General features: G+C 30.5%; 2 protein-coding genes across 2 annotated transcripts; both read right to left on the bottom strand.

The window, feature by feature from the left end:
- Positions 1 to 3317: 3317 nt before the first annotated feature.
- LOC114424538 (glycine-rich protein 5-like) lies at positions 3318 to 4134 on the bottom strand. The gene has a single exon (XM_028391397.1). The coding sequence runs from the start codon at positions 4031 to 4033 to the stop codon at positions 3515 to 3517; it is 519 nt and encodes a 172-aa protein (XP_028247198.1). The 5' UTR covers positions 4034 to 4134; the 3' UTR covers positions 3318 to 3514.
- Positions 4135 to 8046: 3912 nt separating this feature from the next.
- LOC114423434 (rab3 GTPase-activating protein catalytic subunit-like) lies at positions 8047 to 16581 on the bottom strand. Its single transcript, XM_028390196.1, has 14 exons — positions 16231 to 16581; positions 15991 to 16058; positions 15086 to 15289; positions 14643 to 14740; positions 14148 to 14341; positions 13851 to 14023; positions 12784 to 13128; positions 12634 to 12698; positions 12221 to 12269; positions 11951 to 12107; positions 10381 to 10465; positions 10227 to 10296; positions 9293 to 9433; positions 8047 to 8656 (listed from the first exon to the last, which is right to left on the bottom strand). The coding sequence occupies exons 1-14, from the start codon at positions 16331 to 16333 to the stop codon at positions 8309 to 8311; spliced, it is 2100 nt and encodes a 699-aa protein (XP_028245997.1). The 5' UTR covers positions 16334 to 16581; the 3' UTR covers positions 8047 to 8308.
- Positions 16582 to 17857: the final 1276 nt, after the last annotated feature.

Genomic DNA, 17857 nt, shown 5'->3' with positions numbered 1-17857 from the left:
TTATGAGATAATTGTTTGAAAATTATTTCAAATACTTTTTCAAAAAAATTAGCTCAATTGATCATCCTTCACCTATGATACAAAGATAACTTCTAATTATAATTGACTAACCTCTATACTTGATAACAAAAAATTGGGGAAAAGTTAATGTTCTATTAGGAATTATGTACATTTTCATTGTACACCATGTGAAAAATTGAGTTTAATTGTAAAGCAAATGAGACTTTTGTTTCCCATTTAACCAAACACTTTATTCAACATTTCCTTTTTTCTCAATTTATTTTTCTTTTACTTTTGTTAAACTTTTCTTTCTTTTTCATTAACTGAAAATTACAAATTACAAATATTTATTTTAATTACATTTATTGTTGATGTTGTTATTTTTAATGTTAATATTATTTCAAAGTAATTATTTAAAAATATTATTTCAAATATTTGTTCGAAGATCGAACTCAATTGATTATCATTCATCAATGATAGAAAAGTAACTTGTGAAATAAGTAAATATCATTCTTAATTAGCGGAAATCCAGGTGTCATTATGTATGTATATTTTCACATATCTATTGTGCTATTATATTTCTTCTTACTAAAATTTATTATTCTTTCAATTTATCTTGTTATGCATTGCATGGGTAATAATTCATAAAGAAATGTAATTGTTATATACACAGACAAATAAAAAGTTATATATATATTAAACTGCACATAAGTGTGTTGACATAAAAGTTAAAGAAAATACATTATTTATCTATAACACTGTTCTGTAATCATTAAGTCTTCCTTCTTTGGGAGACTTACCAATGATTGTATTTTAGGATGATTCTCAGTTATACTATAATGTATAAAAAAAACATTGAATTTGTTATTATTTCTAGCTATTCTGCAAGAGAGCACATCAATGAAATAAAAAGCAATAAAAATTGCATGGTTGTTTACCTTTCAAGGACTACATTGTATGCATTTTCATTAACCTAACACATTTTCATTAACCTAACGCAAGAAGCATTGAAGAGTTAGCCAAAAGCAAGGGGAAGCTGCGCAAAGAGAGAGAGATACACGATGCTTGTTAATTAGTCAATGAATTTTGCAATTAGAAAGAGAAGTATCTACATAGTCGGTGCTGAGTTAATGATTTGCCAATCATATATACTGTTCATTCTAAAAATTTATGATGGTTAGGTGATTTTGATGCCTTCGAATAAATGGTTTCCATAAATATTGTTTCACATTAATAGTTAATACTTTCGCATTTTGCTACTCAATCATTCACGTTGCATGTGCTACCAAAACAAATATTAGTACTAGTTTTGTGCATCAATTTCCTTTGTTTATTTTGCTTCTCGGTAGTCATTCTCTCGAACGCACCATCAACATTTTGTTTTTTTTTTAGTTTTTTTTATTAGTGAAATGGTTTCCATAAGAATTCTATGAGAACTATAATTAGTTTACATATAGAGATTTTATGCTTGAGTTAAGCAAATAAATAAGAGGTACAAATAAAATTCTAAGGTCAATTTTAATTTTATTGTTTATATTTAAGATCTAAATTTTGAAAATAAAAATTTATTTAATGTACTAAAATTTAATATAGTAGTATAATTACAAATTTTAGTTGATAATATATAAATAATAAAAATAGTTTTCCAATTTTTTTCTGTACTGGATTATGCTCCTAGCATTGGTTGCCTTAATTTAATGCTTCCTCCCAATCATTAATCATTGTTTTATATGATTTCTTTTTCTTAATTTTCTTATACAATCTTTTATATGATTTCTTCTTGGTTGGTCAATCCTCCTGTTTGGCCAACGACTTCTGTCACACCAACAACCATCTTTTGATGCCAACGACTTCTGTCACACCAACAACCATCTTTTGATGCTTCCATCCATCGCCTTTACCTGAAGGAATGTCATGGCAAAAACATGAGATGGACATTTTTTTTTACTTTTCAAATTGAGCATGATGTTGATTCTTTGATTTGATTCCTTTTAATTAAAACGAAGGGAAAGTTAATTAACCGTGATTCCGTGCTAATGAGTGATTGAAATTGTGATTAAATATATTCACATGCACAACAAACTATTAAATTGTATAATTTTTTTATAGATAAATGTATCTTTTTAAAATAATTATTATAAAATCAACTAATTAACTTACTGCAGATACATTTCAATTATAGATTATTTTGTAACTTTGTAAAAAAAAGGTATCCCAACACATTTACACTAAATTAATGCAAGTCAACAAAATTATTGTATTCTAGGGAGAAAAAAAAAAAGAAACTTGCCCTAAACTTTTATAATATCCATACATGTATACAAGATTTGTACTTTTCTTTAATCCTATATTTCTTTCTAGTTTTCCTTTTATTAACTTAAATTATTTGTGATACTTTTGGCTTTTCTCTCTTTTATATATTTTCTCTCTCCTTAAGTGTATACATGCATGCATATATAATAAGTGTATAATCATCACTTTTTTAAGAAAAACATATAAAACTTATAAACAACTGTGTTTTTTTATATTATTCCTGATGAATTGAAATTTTACTTCAATAATTTACGTAATAAAAAGTTAAATTTATGATCAACATAAATTACAGAAATATAACTTGTGAAAAAGTGAACACATCATTATTTTCTTTCTACATTTTTTTATGATAACATTAATATGAAATATTTATCAGTTTTATTTATAAATAATCTTTATTAAATAATTTAATTGATTATTTCTTTCAATATTTTTTTTTATGAATAAGACAGTAGCTCTGTTACCAATAACTTTTTAATTTTCTTTCAATATAGACACATGTTCATTAATGAAACTAGGACCAGGAAGTAGAAAGTTTGCAGCTAATTAAGTCAAAGATAAACGTCCATTCAACTATGTTAGCTGTAGTTACAATATTTATTCGTACTACAAGCATGAAACGACATTATCGTTGCTCTGTTTGTTTGTTTGTTTTTTAACTGTGTCCTTTCCCTAGCTTTTCCCTTTTCATCCTTTAATTAATTTCTTTTCTACCTGCTTTTTGCCAAAGAATGTATTGTAGCCAAACATTTCCAGCCAAGAACCGTTTATGTGTTTCAAGTTGTGACGGTTGCAAGTGACTCTTTTTCATTTGAGGACAGATTCAAAAATAAAAGGGTTACCAGATGTTATCATATTTACAGAATCTATGAATTTTCTTTTTATTTTTCCCTTACCAATATTGGTACATGCATGCAATTTTCACCAATGTGTGTACGTCCTTCCTTTATTTAGGAAATAGAAGTAAAAGGGTGTAGTTAGAGAAGAGTGAGGAGAAGGAAAACTAATAACGCTAAACAAGAGTTAATAACATTCAATTTAAGAATTAATTATTTTCACTTGAAACATAAATGCTTGAAACAAACAAGTGAATAAGTACGTGAACATTATGAAAGTTACATGTTATTAATGCTAAACACAAAGAATAGCTGCTTATCTAGAATGTCCTCTTTATATGGAGAGTGCAACAATATTAATGTTTTCATGGAAATCCACCACCAGCTCCAGCTCCAGCTCCAGCTCCAGCTCCACCACCAAATCCTCCACCGGCACCACCGCCGAGTCCACCGCCACCGCCGCCTCCAAACCCTCCACCACCACCTCCTCCAAGTCCGCCACCAGCACCGGCACCACCACCAAACCCGGCTCCTCCTCCAAACCCTGATCCTCCACCAACTCCACCTCCGCTGCCAAATCCTCCACCACCGCCTCCTCCAAACCCTCCTCCGGCTCCACCACCGGCACCGGCACCGGCACCGGCACCAGCACCAGCACCAAACCCTCCTCCTGCACCACCACCCAACCCTCCTCCTGCACCTCCACCCAACCCTCCTCCTCCGCCACCGCCAAAACCGCCTCCACCTCCTCCTCCAAACCCTGGACGATGAAAGAAGTTCTTCTCATCCCTAAACGAACCCTTCTCACTCCCAAGCTTCCTAGCATCAATAACGGTGCAAACAAGGGCACCAAGAAGAGCAAGAAGAAGAAACCTAGAAGCCATCTTGTGGTAGAAAAACCAAGTAATTAACTTGGACAAGATGGTTATTGATGAAGACTAAGAGAAGGAAAGTAGGGTTTATATAGCTAGGCAAAGGGCAAAGGGTACGTAAGGGTTAAAACAACTAAGAGCTACTAAATTATTATGATGTATACGAACATATGCTTTAAATTGGATCATCTTCTTAACCATGCAAACGCGTTGGGGTACATAAATGCTTCCAACTGCCTCTATTTGACAAAAGAGAAACACCTCAACCACTCATATATCTCTAGGGTCCCACTATTCGTTTATCTTCTTTCTCATTCACGTTGCTCAGACTCCTCTTTTGATCTGTTTTTGCATGGGCCTGACCTTGCAACATGCAGCTTTTGAGTTGCAATATTCTTTATATTCAATACAACTCTGACAAATAAATATGAATACATATATAATAATACAATTATATATATATTCATGGGTTTCTAGTGACTTCGTGTGAATTGATGCTTGAAGTCTGAGTTTTTTGTGATTCACATAACTGTAGCGCAAATTTTGAACGGGCCTCTCAAGTCTCAACTAAAAAAATGTTGTTGGGGTTATATGAGATCATGGACCGAACTCAGGATTTACTTTTTTACCAGAAAGAGCGTGGCTTTTAATTTTGTGGCAACCTTTAAAAGAATAACATTTTGAGGGAAAAAATTTAAGATGGCCTTTATTTGGATGTTTGGAATGTCTCTTTAGTTTTTCAATGTGATTTTTATCTTGTTTTGCTCATAGAGTAGGAAAAATGATTATTAATTAAAGTGTTGTTGTTTGACTCGTATGCAGAGAAAAATGATAGTAGTATATTCAAGTTTAAGAAACTTAAAAAAAGAAAAAAGAGGATTGATGGGGTTTGAGTTTCTAAAGTCAACTTGTAAAATGAAAGGGAAGAAATTAAAATAAGTGGAGCTTCATAAATACATTCTGACAACCGATTTTGTAAAGGGAAATATTTTATTCACACTGATCAATATGTTACATAACAACTACGGAGAAAGAAAAATATATATATATAAAAATGATCGATAAGAATTATGACGTGATAAGAAAAAAAAATTAACGAGATGTTAAAATAAAGAGAGATTCATATATTATTATTCTTTTGTAAACCATATTAGTAGGACAATTTCACTGTGTTTTGTTTAGAGAGGAGTCTACTGAATTAATTCAGATCATTGATGATAAAAAAAATAGATTAGATGTTGGTCTTGTTTTTTACACAATTTTTTTTTCTATTTTTATTCCTTTGAGCTATTTGTATAATCAGGGCCTTTAGGAGTTCACTTTAAATAAGAGTTCATTTAATTTGACTTATAAAAAGAAGATAGAAAAATTTTTAAATATGGATTTAGTGTTTGTGTATTGATAATGTAAAATAGTTGTACAATGTTATTTAATAAAAAATTAATGTTTAAATTACTTTAAAATAATTATTTTAAAAGTCAACAAACTTATCATACATACTAGATTATGATTGGATAATATAAAATAGTTGTACAGTCTCGTTTAATAAAAGAAATATTTAAATTACTTTAAAATAATTATTTTAAAAGTCAACAAACTTATTATCCACGTTAAAGTTAAATTATGATCAAATAATTGTAAAAAATCTACTCTCTTGAGTGTAATACTTTTTCTCTATAAATGTATACATAAAAAAAATGTTAGACAACATTATCCTTTATTTTTTTTGCCATTAAGTATAAAAGAGTACTAACAGCAATAAATGGGTAAATTATAAACGAAAATAAATGTCTAATATTTTGACTATGCATAATTTTGAAAACTAAACTTACATGAGCAAAAATTTGTGAGATGGGTCATGACTTGATTTCAGTCTCAAATATAAAAAAAAAAAAATATTTCATACTTATTAAAAAAATTAGTTAACCTGGTTAAACTATGTTATTCCCAATTTAAAAAGATCTTTTTTTCCCTAAATGATCTCTTATTAAAACTTGACATGAAATATAAAAAAATATTTGATATTTATTAAATGAAAGGTATTTTGAGAATAATTTTATTAAATAAGACTTTGTTAATTAAAATTTTATTCATATTTGAGAAAAAAAATAAGAAATTTTTGTTGCTTATAAACAGCTTATATTGATTCAAATTGTATAATTGACGGCTTATATTTCTTCTTTTACCTGACACACTTTACTTTTAGAAAATGTTTTTTTTTTAATTCTTATGATTCTTTAAATTCGTGCTTATTATATTGTACTTTAAGGATCAGTTATAATATTTAACTATAAATATTATAAGAATCATATATTTCACTTAAGAAAAATATCACTAAGAAATTTGACTTAATTGCACTGACAATTAAAAACTGTCACTAAAAGCTTAAAAGCTAAAAAACTGTAGGTATTCATCCATTAAGAAAGGCATATATCCTTAATTGTAATTTAAGGTGTATGCTTCATTTGGATTCGTAGGTAAAAGTCATTGACCGATAGCTACGGTTTCTAGCTGACAAAAATATTAGCATTGGTGATGCATTCACTGTAATAGATTTACATTATTCAATCACAATTTATTATAAATTGATATACTTTTAAATTATTATAAAATTAATAATTTTATTATATATAATAATTTATAATTAAATAATAATATAAAATAATATATTTAATATTAACTCATTGGATTTATTCCTAAAAAATAATTTTATTAAATTTGTTCTCTAAAATTTTCAAAATTCTCCGGTTAAGTCTTTTATTTAACTTCATTAAAAAATTTCTATTAAATGTAAGTTATATCCAGCAGCTGTAGACAATGTGGATAAGATTCAAATTGCTACCATCAATGCACCTACTAATTTTTGTTCTCATAATCAAGTTTCACCAATAATAGAGGTAATATGTAAGTTTAATTGTTTGTACTCGATCGTTTTTTTTTACGGAATTGTTTGTAATTGTTAGAGAATAATAGTGTTATAATATACTTTTTTATTTATTTTTTACATGGCACGTACACTTAATGCTAGCTGATGTTGCCATGTTGGAAATGAAAATGTTAATGTTCGAACAGCTATTGCTGTAAACTTTTAACAAAAGTTTTTTTGCAAAGTTAAATAAAATAATTAAAAGGAGAATTTTGAAAATTTCATGAAACAAATATAATAAAATTATTTTTGCAGGAATAAAATCAATTTGGTAAATATTTGGAGCACTAAATTCATATTTATCCTTAAAAAATTCAAACCATGCATGCCACATGTAATGCATTGCATTTTATTCATAATTTATTACTTTTTATTTACATATCTTTCTACCACATGTTTTCTTAGGTATTTTTAATTTTAAAACTTTAATGTTGTTCAAGTGTGACTAATATTTGGATGATTTTATTTTATTTTAAGACTATGATACTCTTTTAAGATTTTTGAATGATATTTATGTATTTGAAACATTTGAATAAATGCTTTAATGATAATATTAGAGGCTTGAATGATTTTTTAAAACATTTGTCTGTTAATTATATTTGTATTTCAATCATTTGAATGTTTTTGATGAAAAAAATGTCACTTATTTTAAAAAAAAAAAAAACAGAAGACTAATTTTTTTAATCTTTTTTACTTTATTTTTATTTTTGACAATTTAATGAGTCAATTCATTAACCTATGATAGACTAGAATCGGACTCAAACTGAATTGGTATTTTCATAACTCACCAAAACTTAAAGGTGAGTCGGACTAGTTCAACCCATGGTAAGTCAACCCTTGTGGGTTAAAGTGACCCATTTTGACAGAGCTATTTGACATTATTAATTAGCTAAATCATAAAAGCTTCTTTAGGATTGTTTATTAATAAAGGGAAGTGATTGGTCATCTTATCTTGATTATCGTAGACACAAGGAGTTGATTATTAGATCTTATCAATAATTATAATTAGTTTATCTAAAAAGGAAGAAAAAACACTTTTGAACCAATGTTTACCATAGAAAACGAAAGCAAGTATTACACCTTGAGAATATGACCATGATGCAAAAGCAGCAATGAAGAACACTATATATTATTATTTTGATTGATCATCCTTGTACAAGCCCTCCCCAACAAGCAAAGCTAAACAAGAAAATGGATTGTAGGAATAATTGGGGTATTTCATAATACATTAAAATTTTCTATTCACAAATTAAGACTTGAAAAAAGAATAAAGGAATCAATTTACAGTTATCTGGATGCAGAAAAGGGGGAGAAAAAAAAAAGTATGTTGCTTATCCTAAATGGGGTGAAACTGAACTTGTCTAAATAACTGTCCTGTCACTTTCCAGAGAGAGAGGTTGCTCAGCAGGGTATAGGTTTCCAGGCTTAGGTGGCTTCTTTGAAAATAAAGATGACTTGCTGTCAAAGAAACTCGAGAAAGAATGTCGAATCTGCGTTTCTTCATCGTTTACCTCGTTTTTACAGACCGGCCTTGTCAACAGTTTATCCTTGCCACCAAAGATATGGCTAAGTCTCTTAAACCGGTGCTTTGGCTCACCAGTAGAAAACCGGCGCTTTGATTCATCAGTAGTCATAGTTGATTCTTCCATGTGCTTCATCTTCAATGCCTCATCTGGATTCAGCAACATTTTCTCCACTGTTTCATACATCTACAAAGAGACATGACCATTATTTTTTTCTTGGATAGAAGTAATTATTAAATAGTTGCAAATGAAACTATCAAGACCCCACCACTAATTATAATTATAGTCTGTCTACATTCCAAAGTAACTATTTTTTTCATCCTCGTGCGGGCACAGGCTGCGTTAATTTAAGTAGCAGAATGAATTCAAACACTAAAAGGGGCAAATTAAATATTCCCAGAAGGTAGGATTGATTAAAGTAAAAGGTACAAAGTGTCACAAAATTTGATCAGTTGTGTTTCCCTTCCTTTATATAGTTAATGGCTTCTTCAAATAGATGGATGAAGCAATAATACTGCAGTTGACTCCACTGGTTAAATTTTGACCATTTAATTAAGGAGCAAATTTTCAGCACTCCCAAGTACCAATTTTCTAACTTCAGAAAATTTTCTTTATTTTTATTTTAAAAGAAATTAAAACAGTAAAAAAATTAACCAAACAAACTCAAGTGTCAGTTTATAGTGGGAGGAGTATGTACTACAGAAGGACTGTAAAAAATTTCTTCCTTAAGGTGAGAATCAATGTTAGAGACGTTTCAAAAGGATATCAGGAGCTACATATAACTTCACAAAGTCACTTTAGTTTTATTGTATTGGTACCCACCTGAACAAGTTCATCGATTTTCTCATTGAATCTGTCACTCTGACACGTGGTAACTATGTACTCCTTGCAATCATTGAACAACTTTGAGAGATCAAGGTCGCCATACAGCATAGTTTCAGCAATTGCAAATCCAAAACTGAGCTGTATATTTAAGACCAGAAATTATGATTAGAAAGGAGTGAGAATGGTACAATCATTGATCAATTATTATTCAGTCATCTACCATTGAAATCTAGTCACAAACTCGAGCTGAAATTCTCTCAATAAACTATAAATAATTGTAAGATCATAAATAATTTCTCGGTTAATCAATTAGCTAACATACTACATAATCTTTTTTAAAAAAAATCAAATGATTAAAAGTTAAGAGCAATTATAATTATAACAGAAATTGATTATAAAGATAAGAGGAAATGGTTTAATCTTCATACAACTCAAATGGGCACATACAAGTTCATGATAAGAAGCGATTCTTACTTTAATCAGCAACCATGTTCTATTAAATGTTTGTCCATTTAACATCGAATAATCAACAGTAAATTAACTCCAGTGGAGACTATATCTTCTTCGATTGACGGAAGGTCCGATGGTATTATTCTTATGTGAGATAACATCCACAGCATATCAATACAATAAGAGGAATAGTGGAATACTCCTTTTCATCCTTTACATGCATATTATATTTTAGGCAGATATGTATGTTTCAAAGGTATGCTTTGCTTGTTTTTCTTTTTTCCTTTTTAAACCGACAAAATAGACTATTTTTGTATTTATAATAACAAATGTGTTATGCATTGGAAATTTTTCAAAAAATAATATTGATGGCAAATACAAGTTATGGTGGGTATTTTTGTCACAGAATAAGAGCATTAGTGGCTGAAAACCAAAGCAACCTATGTGAGATAAAAAGAAGAGAGGGTGAGAAAGAACTTACAAGAGAAACAAACAGCTGTCCAAAAAGCTCTGAAGGCTGGATGTCCTCAAATGCATCTAGAATGTCCTCCCTGCAAATAAATGTAAAATGCCATTCAAGAGAGATGGCTTTAAGGGTAAAATCCCAGTTCACAAAAATGGTTATTTACACTTACACTGCCAAATCCTCATCATAGAGAGGTGCCTGTTTAACAGCTGGAACTGGTTTAGATGTTTCCCACAATTCACGCCACAAATTACCTACCAATATGTAATGGAGAATTCAGCAAAGTTCCCTTATATGATATCAAAAAGACATAATGTGGCAAGTCGCCATAACAATGCCCATGTTTCTTCCAAAATATGCATCATAATTCAACCGAGATAACAGTCAAGATTCATTTATCTGGACAGCTTTTACCCCATATATGATATTCAGTACGGGCATTATATATCTTATTAAATGCTATAAAGATTGAGACGAAACATGCCTACACTTTCAACTTAATGGCTTGCCCAAGAAAGTTAGGAATATAAAACCTGAAGACCTATACAAAGTGCAAACGTCAATTGATTGACGATGAGATTACGAATTCAATAAATATTCTAATCCTACCATTTCACACTTAAACCATACTCAGCCTTCAATTCAGTGAATTTACACAAAAGTTCAGCAGGAACACATTAATGATTAACCACCCATGGTCAATAAAACATCAAACACCTTAGGCTATGGCCCAAAAGCAATCTAACAAGTGCTTTCTATACTAAATCCAATGTTTATAAACCAATCTATCATTCATGATTCAACAATAATTTAGAAATAAGCCAGAGTACACTTTATGGATAACATGGGGGCTGATAAAAAAAAAATGGATAACATGACGATGCATATGATTTAGATCATTGAGCATATCCAAACAAAGAAACTTTGAGAAATAATTTGGAATGATCCAAGAAAAGAAACAAAGGGTTAAAGAAATAATTCACGAAAATAAATGAACTTTAACAGACAAAAATTGTCACAATCCAAATAAATCTAACAATGAGGGTATGAAAAGCATCAAACAACTTTTTTAAAATTTTAAAAATGGGACAAATACTATGTAACAGTTTTTTTATACATCAGGCAATGAAGGCAAAAGGAAGTTCAAGAGAAATTAGTGAACCAGAGAAAACAAATAGGATTTCATAGCCCTAGAGTACTTGAAGAAAACATGGAGAAATAGAATTCCTTTACCATTTAGATAAGGAGCATTATAGAAGAGTTCAAAAGAGACATAACCACATGTCAGTTGTATTCACAAATTCTCAACAGTATCTGGTGATCATATATAATACATATACTTAATTATAGATCCTTATATATGAGAAAGATTAGATTTTTTTTTCTTTTAATACTCTCTTTCACTAGGGTTTTTAAAAGCACAAAATTTCCCTCACTAGCCTGCATTAAACAATTTCTGCCATATATAATGTGGATCTCATGCTTTCCTTCCACACACCTCAGCAAACTACAACCTTTTTTTTGACAAGCCAAGTTAATAAACATTTAAATGTTTGTCATTGTTAAAATATAGCAAAAGTTGTCACAATTGGTTATGAGATACAGGGAATAAATTATTCTTTTCAAGCCAAAATAAAACTGTAGTTTTATCATATGCAAAGGACCAGTTAATATGGATATTGACCACAATATTTTGTTGGATTAATCAATGACCATGGGCAAGAGATTAGTACACCTACCTTCTTTTTGCATTCGCAAACTTAGTTGACCTCTGGTAGACATTGACTCCCCACCATAAGAAGAATCTCTATCCTCAGTACTTCCCTCACTTTCACTCCAATCAGGAGGAGAGTACCATCTCACAAAATCTTCCAAAATGCAACCAGGATTTGCAGCCTAAATCATGAGGCAAAACAGAACTAACTTAGATAGAGCATCACTACATTAGATGCATTCCAAAAGAATTAAGAATATCAGTAAGAAAAGTTCTCTTCAAGGGAAAATCTGACCTTGAAAGCCTGCATATCAGAGAGGAGTTGAGAGCATCCAGCACCAACACTGGTCATACAAGGTAAAGAAAACTATCATGAAATGCCTACCCAATAGTAACTATAAGTCTAGAACCTATTAGATCGTAGATGCAGATAAGCAGTGAAATGAAGCTGTCATTTGCATACCAGACACATGAGATACAAATACATAGTCATCAATATATTGCAAAAATAAAATTTAGTGAATATACAACTAGTCCATCAGCTCAAAATCTAGAAATTGAAGAGGGGCAAAAAAAAGATCAAATTGGACATCACCGATAAGTGCATGTTAGGAAAAGATTCATTTTGGGGAAATAACTGCCTTTTTTCAAAAGCTCTCATGGAAAGCTCACTACAAAAAGCAATTATATCTCAAATAGTTTACATACCTCCCTGTCCGCAGCACAAACTCCTCTGTCTCTTTGATCAGATCTTCTGTAAGCAAGGGTCCCTCCTACATGAAATTGCCACAGACATGACACATCAAGCACTGAAGCAAGTTCAAATAAGTAATTGTATAATACAAATAGCTATCAAACCTGGGTGACAGGAGAGTATGCCGGCTCGCCAGTCTCCAGTAATGTCAAATCTCCAGATGGGCAATCAGCACCAAGTCGGAGAACAAGCTCTCCAGTTCTTAATCTTGCATATAATAAAGGGCCTGTAGGAATTTTGCCCGTGTAGTTTGCTGACTCTAATGCATTTGAATTGGCTTCCATCACCATAGTGTCCAGAGATTCAGTGGCAATAATATGGCGCTTTTTCCGAGAGATGCAACAATTAATTACTTGAAATTGTTGATACAGAAGACATGACTTCAGATCTGGAATGTCATCTGGGGGGATTCCAGGCAAATGTTTTTCTTCGGACCAATGTTTTCTCAGCTGTATAAGTAAAAAAAATAATTCAAAGCACACTCATTTAGCTTAGCAGGTAATAATTAAGAAAGTAATGCATTGACATTACCATATACTACTTTAGTTCAGGTTACAAATTCTAGAACAGAAATTCATGTAGGATCTTTCCATAAACGAGTAGATGTAAAATATAAACTTAGGTAAATAACTTGGCAATTCAGAGGTTTTGTAGAACTCTAAAAGTTCCCGATAATACAGCATATAAGTAGTTTACAGATTTTCTTTTCTTTTTTGGTTCTTTTTAATTATTTGCAAAAGGGAAATGAAGGGAGTAGGAGGAAGGAGACTGATTATACCAAAGTCAAAAATCAGATGATAACAAGGGGGAAAAAACCTACACCAAAAAAATTATAAAAAAGGCCCAAACTTCAAAAAATAAAATTAAACAAGATCAAAACAAAGAGAAAACTATTTTTCTCTTTCTCGATATGGCATCGCATCAGTTTGTATATTTATAGTGGTCAAAATCATACCAAAAAATTGGATAAAAATATTAAATTGATTAAGATAGTACAATCCATCAACAACATCATCCATCTAACTAACAGTTAAATGAGCTAAAGACAATAACTTATATTTTGTAGAAACTGAAAAATGACCTAGAGATTAAATGAAATCTAAAATTCTAGGTTCTTAATAAAAATATTAAATAGTATTAAAACTAGAAATTCTTATTGAGTTAAACATACTTCATCAACAACCCTGGACCAAAAAAGAGACATTTCTCGAAGCGTCTTGAAGTTTCCGATTACTTCAGCTAGCTTAACAACTAGGCTTTCAAGAGGTGCACCATGAATATCTCTTGGCAAAGATGATATGAAAGTTTCCTCTGGATCAGAGTTCCTTTTAAGGAACTCTCCCTCTGCAAATATCTTGCAAAGATTACAAAGGATGTGGAAGATCATCACAGAATAAAGTGCCCAAAAAGTATAAACATAAAGATTGATGTAATTATATCATAAGCAAGCCACCTAAATTTCATATACCTTGATCAAACAATGAATTAATCAAATACACAACTTTCTCATCACTACTAAACTCAGAGGTGAGTTTGTCCTCCTTTTCACGCAACACTAAAGCCTTCACTGAAGAGAGACTTAAGCCTGCCTTCTCTCTGGCAGGTGACGAACCTCTTGATGAAGCTACAAAATCTTTCATCGAGTTTGTTTGCCTTCCAGACCTGGTCAAAAAGCCCAAAATTTTAATAGGCTAGTTGTATCGTTATTCATTAAGCTGAAAATCATTCTGAATAACAAGAACAAGACACTCAAATATTTACACTACTCTTGCTTTAGTCATTATGAAGAAAATTTGAACAGCTATTAGTGTTGGGTTGAAAAAATAATGCATTAACCAATTGAGAGTAAGAAATAGACCTCTCAGTTGCGAGAATTTGGTTAACAGAATCTTGCCTTATTCGATAAAAAGAATCTTTAAGAAATTCATGGAATTGACGGGAAAAAAAGGAGAGGATAACTTACTCAATAGCTATAGCCAACTGCTTCAGGACAGATGATGGAGGAATGGGGTATTTGGTCGCAGCAGTTAAGCCTTCAACCGAGGGAATTGCTTCTGAAGCCTGAATTAATATTTTATATCACACATCATTAAATAAATCAATTTGTGTATTTGAATACAAAAAACATGCTCAATTTACTGGAAAGAGTTCTCGGGAAGTTAACCATGAGATTATTAAGCATGGAGTATTAACTCATCACAAGCATACCATGTACACATCAAATATTTTTCTAGCTTATGAATAATGAAAGTGACACATTCAGAAAGACACTGTTGAAAACTATGCTCATAGCTGACACTTGGCACTCATTATCAGAATTTCTAATATATTGGAAAAACTGCCTGGTTTAGAAACTTTCAATTGGAAGATAAAATCATTGAATTAAAATGTTCCAGAACTTCTTACCTTGGCATCAAGATCATTTTTCACATTGAGGATGTACATATTTTCATCATAAAATGGAGCAGAGGCCATGCTTACATCGCCAACTTTATCTGTTACTTCGACTTCCTTTCTCCCTTTTCGCATGTTGTTTATTCTATCTTGCCAGTCCTGCTTTGTTCCTATATGTGGAGGTCTCCACTTTATATGCTTCAGTTCATCAAGAAACTGAAACATCCCATTACAAAAATAAAATAAAATCAATTTTGCCTAATAAGTACCCAGACATAACACAAACAAATAAGTGATCTTATGCTAATCATCTTTAGACTAAGACACATTTCGGACTGTAAGCACCTGTCTGGTTCAAAACAAAACAAAATTTATTTTTCTCAATAATCATAATAATGTCACTTAATTTTCACTCTATTTCCTGCATTCAAAATTTTGTATAAGAAATGAGTAAACAACTTTTTTTATTAGTGATGAGTAAACAACTTTTCCCCAAGGGAAGTAACATACAAATACTACGGATTTTCATTAGTTTCATAGAGTGACACACATCAAAGCTTAAGAACCTAGTGCACGTGTATATATTTTTTAGCCAAAAAAAACCAAAACTGCATTTCAACCAACAACTATCTCTAAAATAAGCTAATCCAAACAAACACTCGTGATCTAAATTTTCATTTCCACAATTTAGCTTCAATTAAAACCAAACAAATATACTTCCCTTTGATAATTAAAAAAAAATAAAATCAGCACCACAGACAGAAGGGAATATATCAGTACGACATCCCCATAATTCCAAACCGCAAACGCAAATTAGATTCAAATAGTTAAAATTAAATTCAAAATCTATTTTTTTTTTCAATAATACCAATTACTCAAAAAACACACACTACAAGCAAATGAATGCATCTTCAAACCTTCTCACTCCGAGCAGATTCATCGCCCCGCTGCCTCCCAAACTCGTCGTGAAATTGCTTATCAGAATCTTCACCGATCAAAAAACCACGTCAATGCTAATTCCCCAAAAATTCAATAATAAAAAAATCGAAAATTCCGAAACAGAACAGGAAAAAAAAAAAGGAACGAAACGCATTCATTTCCACGCAACGAGAACGAGAGAGAAAAGAAGGGAAAAACACGCAATTACCATTACCCACCTAGATCGATTTTGAAGTCCATGAGAACACGCTCCGCTTTCGCGGCTGCGGAATGGAACGCAGTTCGCGCTTTGGACACGAAGGAGCTCGCGTGAGCCTCCATTTCCTGCACCGGGGGTGCGCACGTTAAGGTACAACAACAACACAACACAACACAAAACACTCTTTTTCTTTTTCTCGGCTAACACAAGAAGAAGAAGAAGAAGGTGCATAGATAGATAGATTATATAGAGAGAATGTGTGTGTAAGTATTTGTAGTGCGAAAGAAACAGAACAAGTCCAAGAATAAGAAGAAAGTGTTGGGTGATGGTGATGACCAGGTAGATGCTGATGCTGATGCTGCTTCAAAAACTTCACCTTTTCTTATGGTGGAAAATAAAATCAAAATGGTCAATGAATTTAATTACAATCAATTTATAATATTATTTTCTCTATATATATCATTGAATTATAACTACTCATATAAGTTAAGTTTATTAGTTTTATAATTTAATTATTTTAATAAAATTTATTAAGTAAATTTAATTAATTAAAATTATAAAAAAAATGCAAATGATGGAAAACCTATTATTAAATAATTAAAAATCATACTAAATAAAATTTTTTTAGATAATTATTATTATAAAATCAACAAATTCAACCTGTAATTTATAATTAAATAAAAATGTAAAAATTCTGTATAATTTTAATGTATTTAAATTGAACTCGTGAATTTATTTTTCTTCTAAAACAACTTCTTTGCTTTTGAATGAGTTATAATTATTTTATAATCTTTAAGGATTTCATGTAATTATATTTACAAAATGATGTCAAATTAAATTATAAATTCAAAAAGTCTTATGGTTTTTTTTACTGTTTTCTTTTTTTTTATAATGAATAATACTAGTATAATATAGTTTACTGTATAGTTCCGGATCAGCACACCAAAAAGTCTCTGACTTTTACTTGCCTATTATTATTTTATTATAATTATAATAAAGTGAAAAACGGATAAACTAGCATTTGTACCGGGCCCATAGAGAAACAAAACATTAAATCAATAATGTAGGATATAATAAATGACATATACGTTCGAGCAAAATATCATACCTTCTATTTTTTTGTAACATAGCCGGGTCTATTTGTGCTTTTTTAAGATTTTTTTAGAAATAAAAGTTTGGGAAACAAAAGCAGTTTATAATTGTTACTTAGTTGTTGATAATGTTATAATATATTTGTACTGCTATTGGTTTTATAATGTTTCCATTGGTGCAAAAATTTCTAATGAATAATTGAATATGTCACCTACCTAAAGGCTATGTAAATATTATAAAATTTTATGTAAATATTTAGAGTAAGAAAGGAAGCAACAAATTTTGTTGAACTGGATTCATTAATTTACAAGATTTCAGTCCATGATTCTTAGATAATTTTTTTGCAATATTTGTAATAATTTTAAATTAATTTTTGAGTAAGCTTATCATGAACTAAAACCATAAGTCGTGCTTTTATTGTGTGTCCGGTTTCTGTCAAAAGATACTTTTTTTCTTTCACATTTGTTACTTGCTAGCTATAAATTATGTTGATTAAAATCGTGATTAATAAAATGTTTACAATTTGTGTAACTTGTCAAAATCGTGGTCAGTGA

This window comes from Glycine soja, chromosome 8, assembly GCF_004193775.1.
Source record: "Glycine soja cultivar W05 chromosome 8, ASM419377v2, whole genome shotgun sequence".
In the NCBI taxonomy this organism is placed as follows: Eukaryota; Viridiplantae; Streptophyta; class Magnoliopsida; order Fabales; family Fabaceae; genus Glycine; species Glycine soja.
Note: the sequence above shows the minus strand (reverse complement) of the source record. Positions and strands in the feature narration are given on the sequence as shown.

Coding starts and splice junctions, on each gene's coding strand:
- LOC114424538 (XM_028391397.1), bottom strand. CDS start 4,033: ATGGCTTCTAGGTTTCTTCTTCTTGCTCTTCTTGGTGCCCTTGTTTGC.
- LOC114423434 (XM_028390196.1), bottom strand. CDS start 16,333: ATGGAGGCTCACGCGAGCTCCTTCGTGTCCAAAGCGCGAACTGCGTTC. Junction 14,342..14,642: donor CAGTTGGCTATAGCTATTGA/GTAAGTTATCCT, acceptor CTTTTTGACCAG/GTCTGGAAGGCAAACAAACT. Junction 10,466..11,950: donor TTTGCGAATGCAAAAAGAAG/GTAGGTGTACTA, acceptor ACATATTGGTAG/GTAATTTGTGGCGTGAATTG.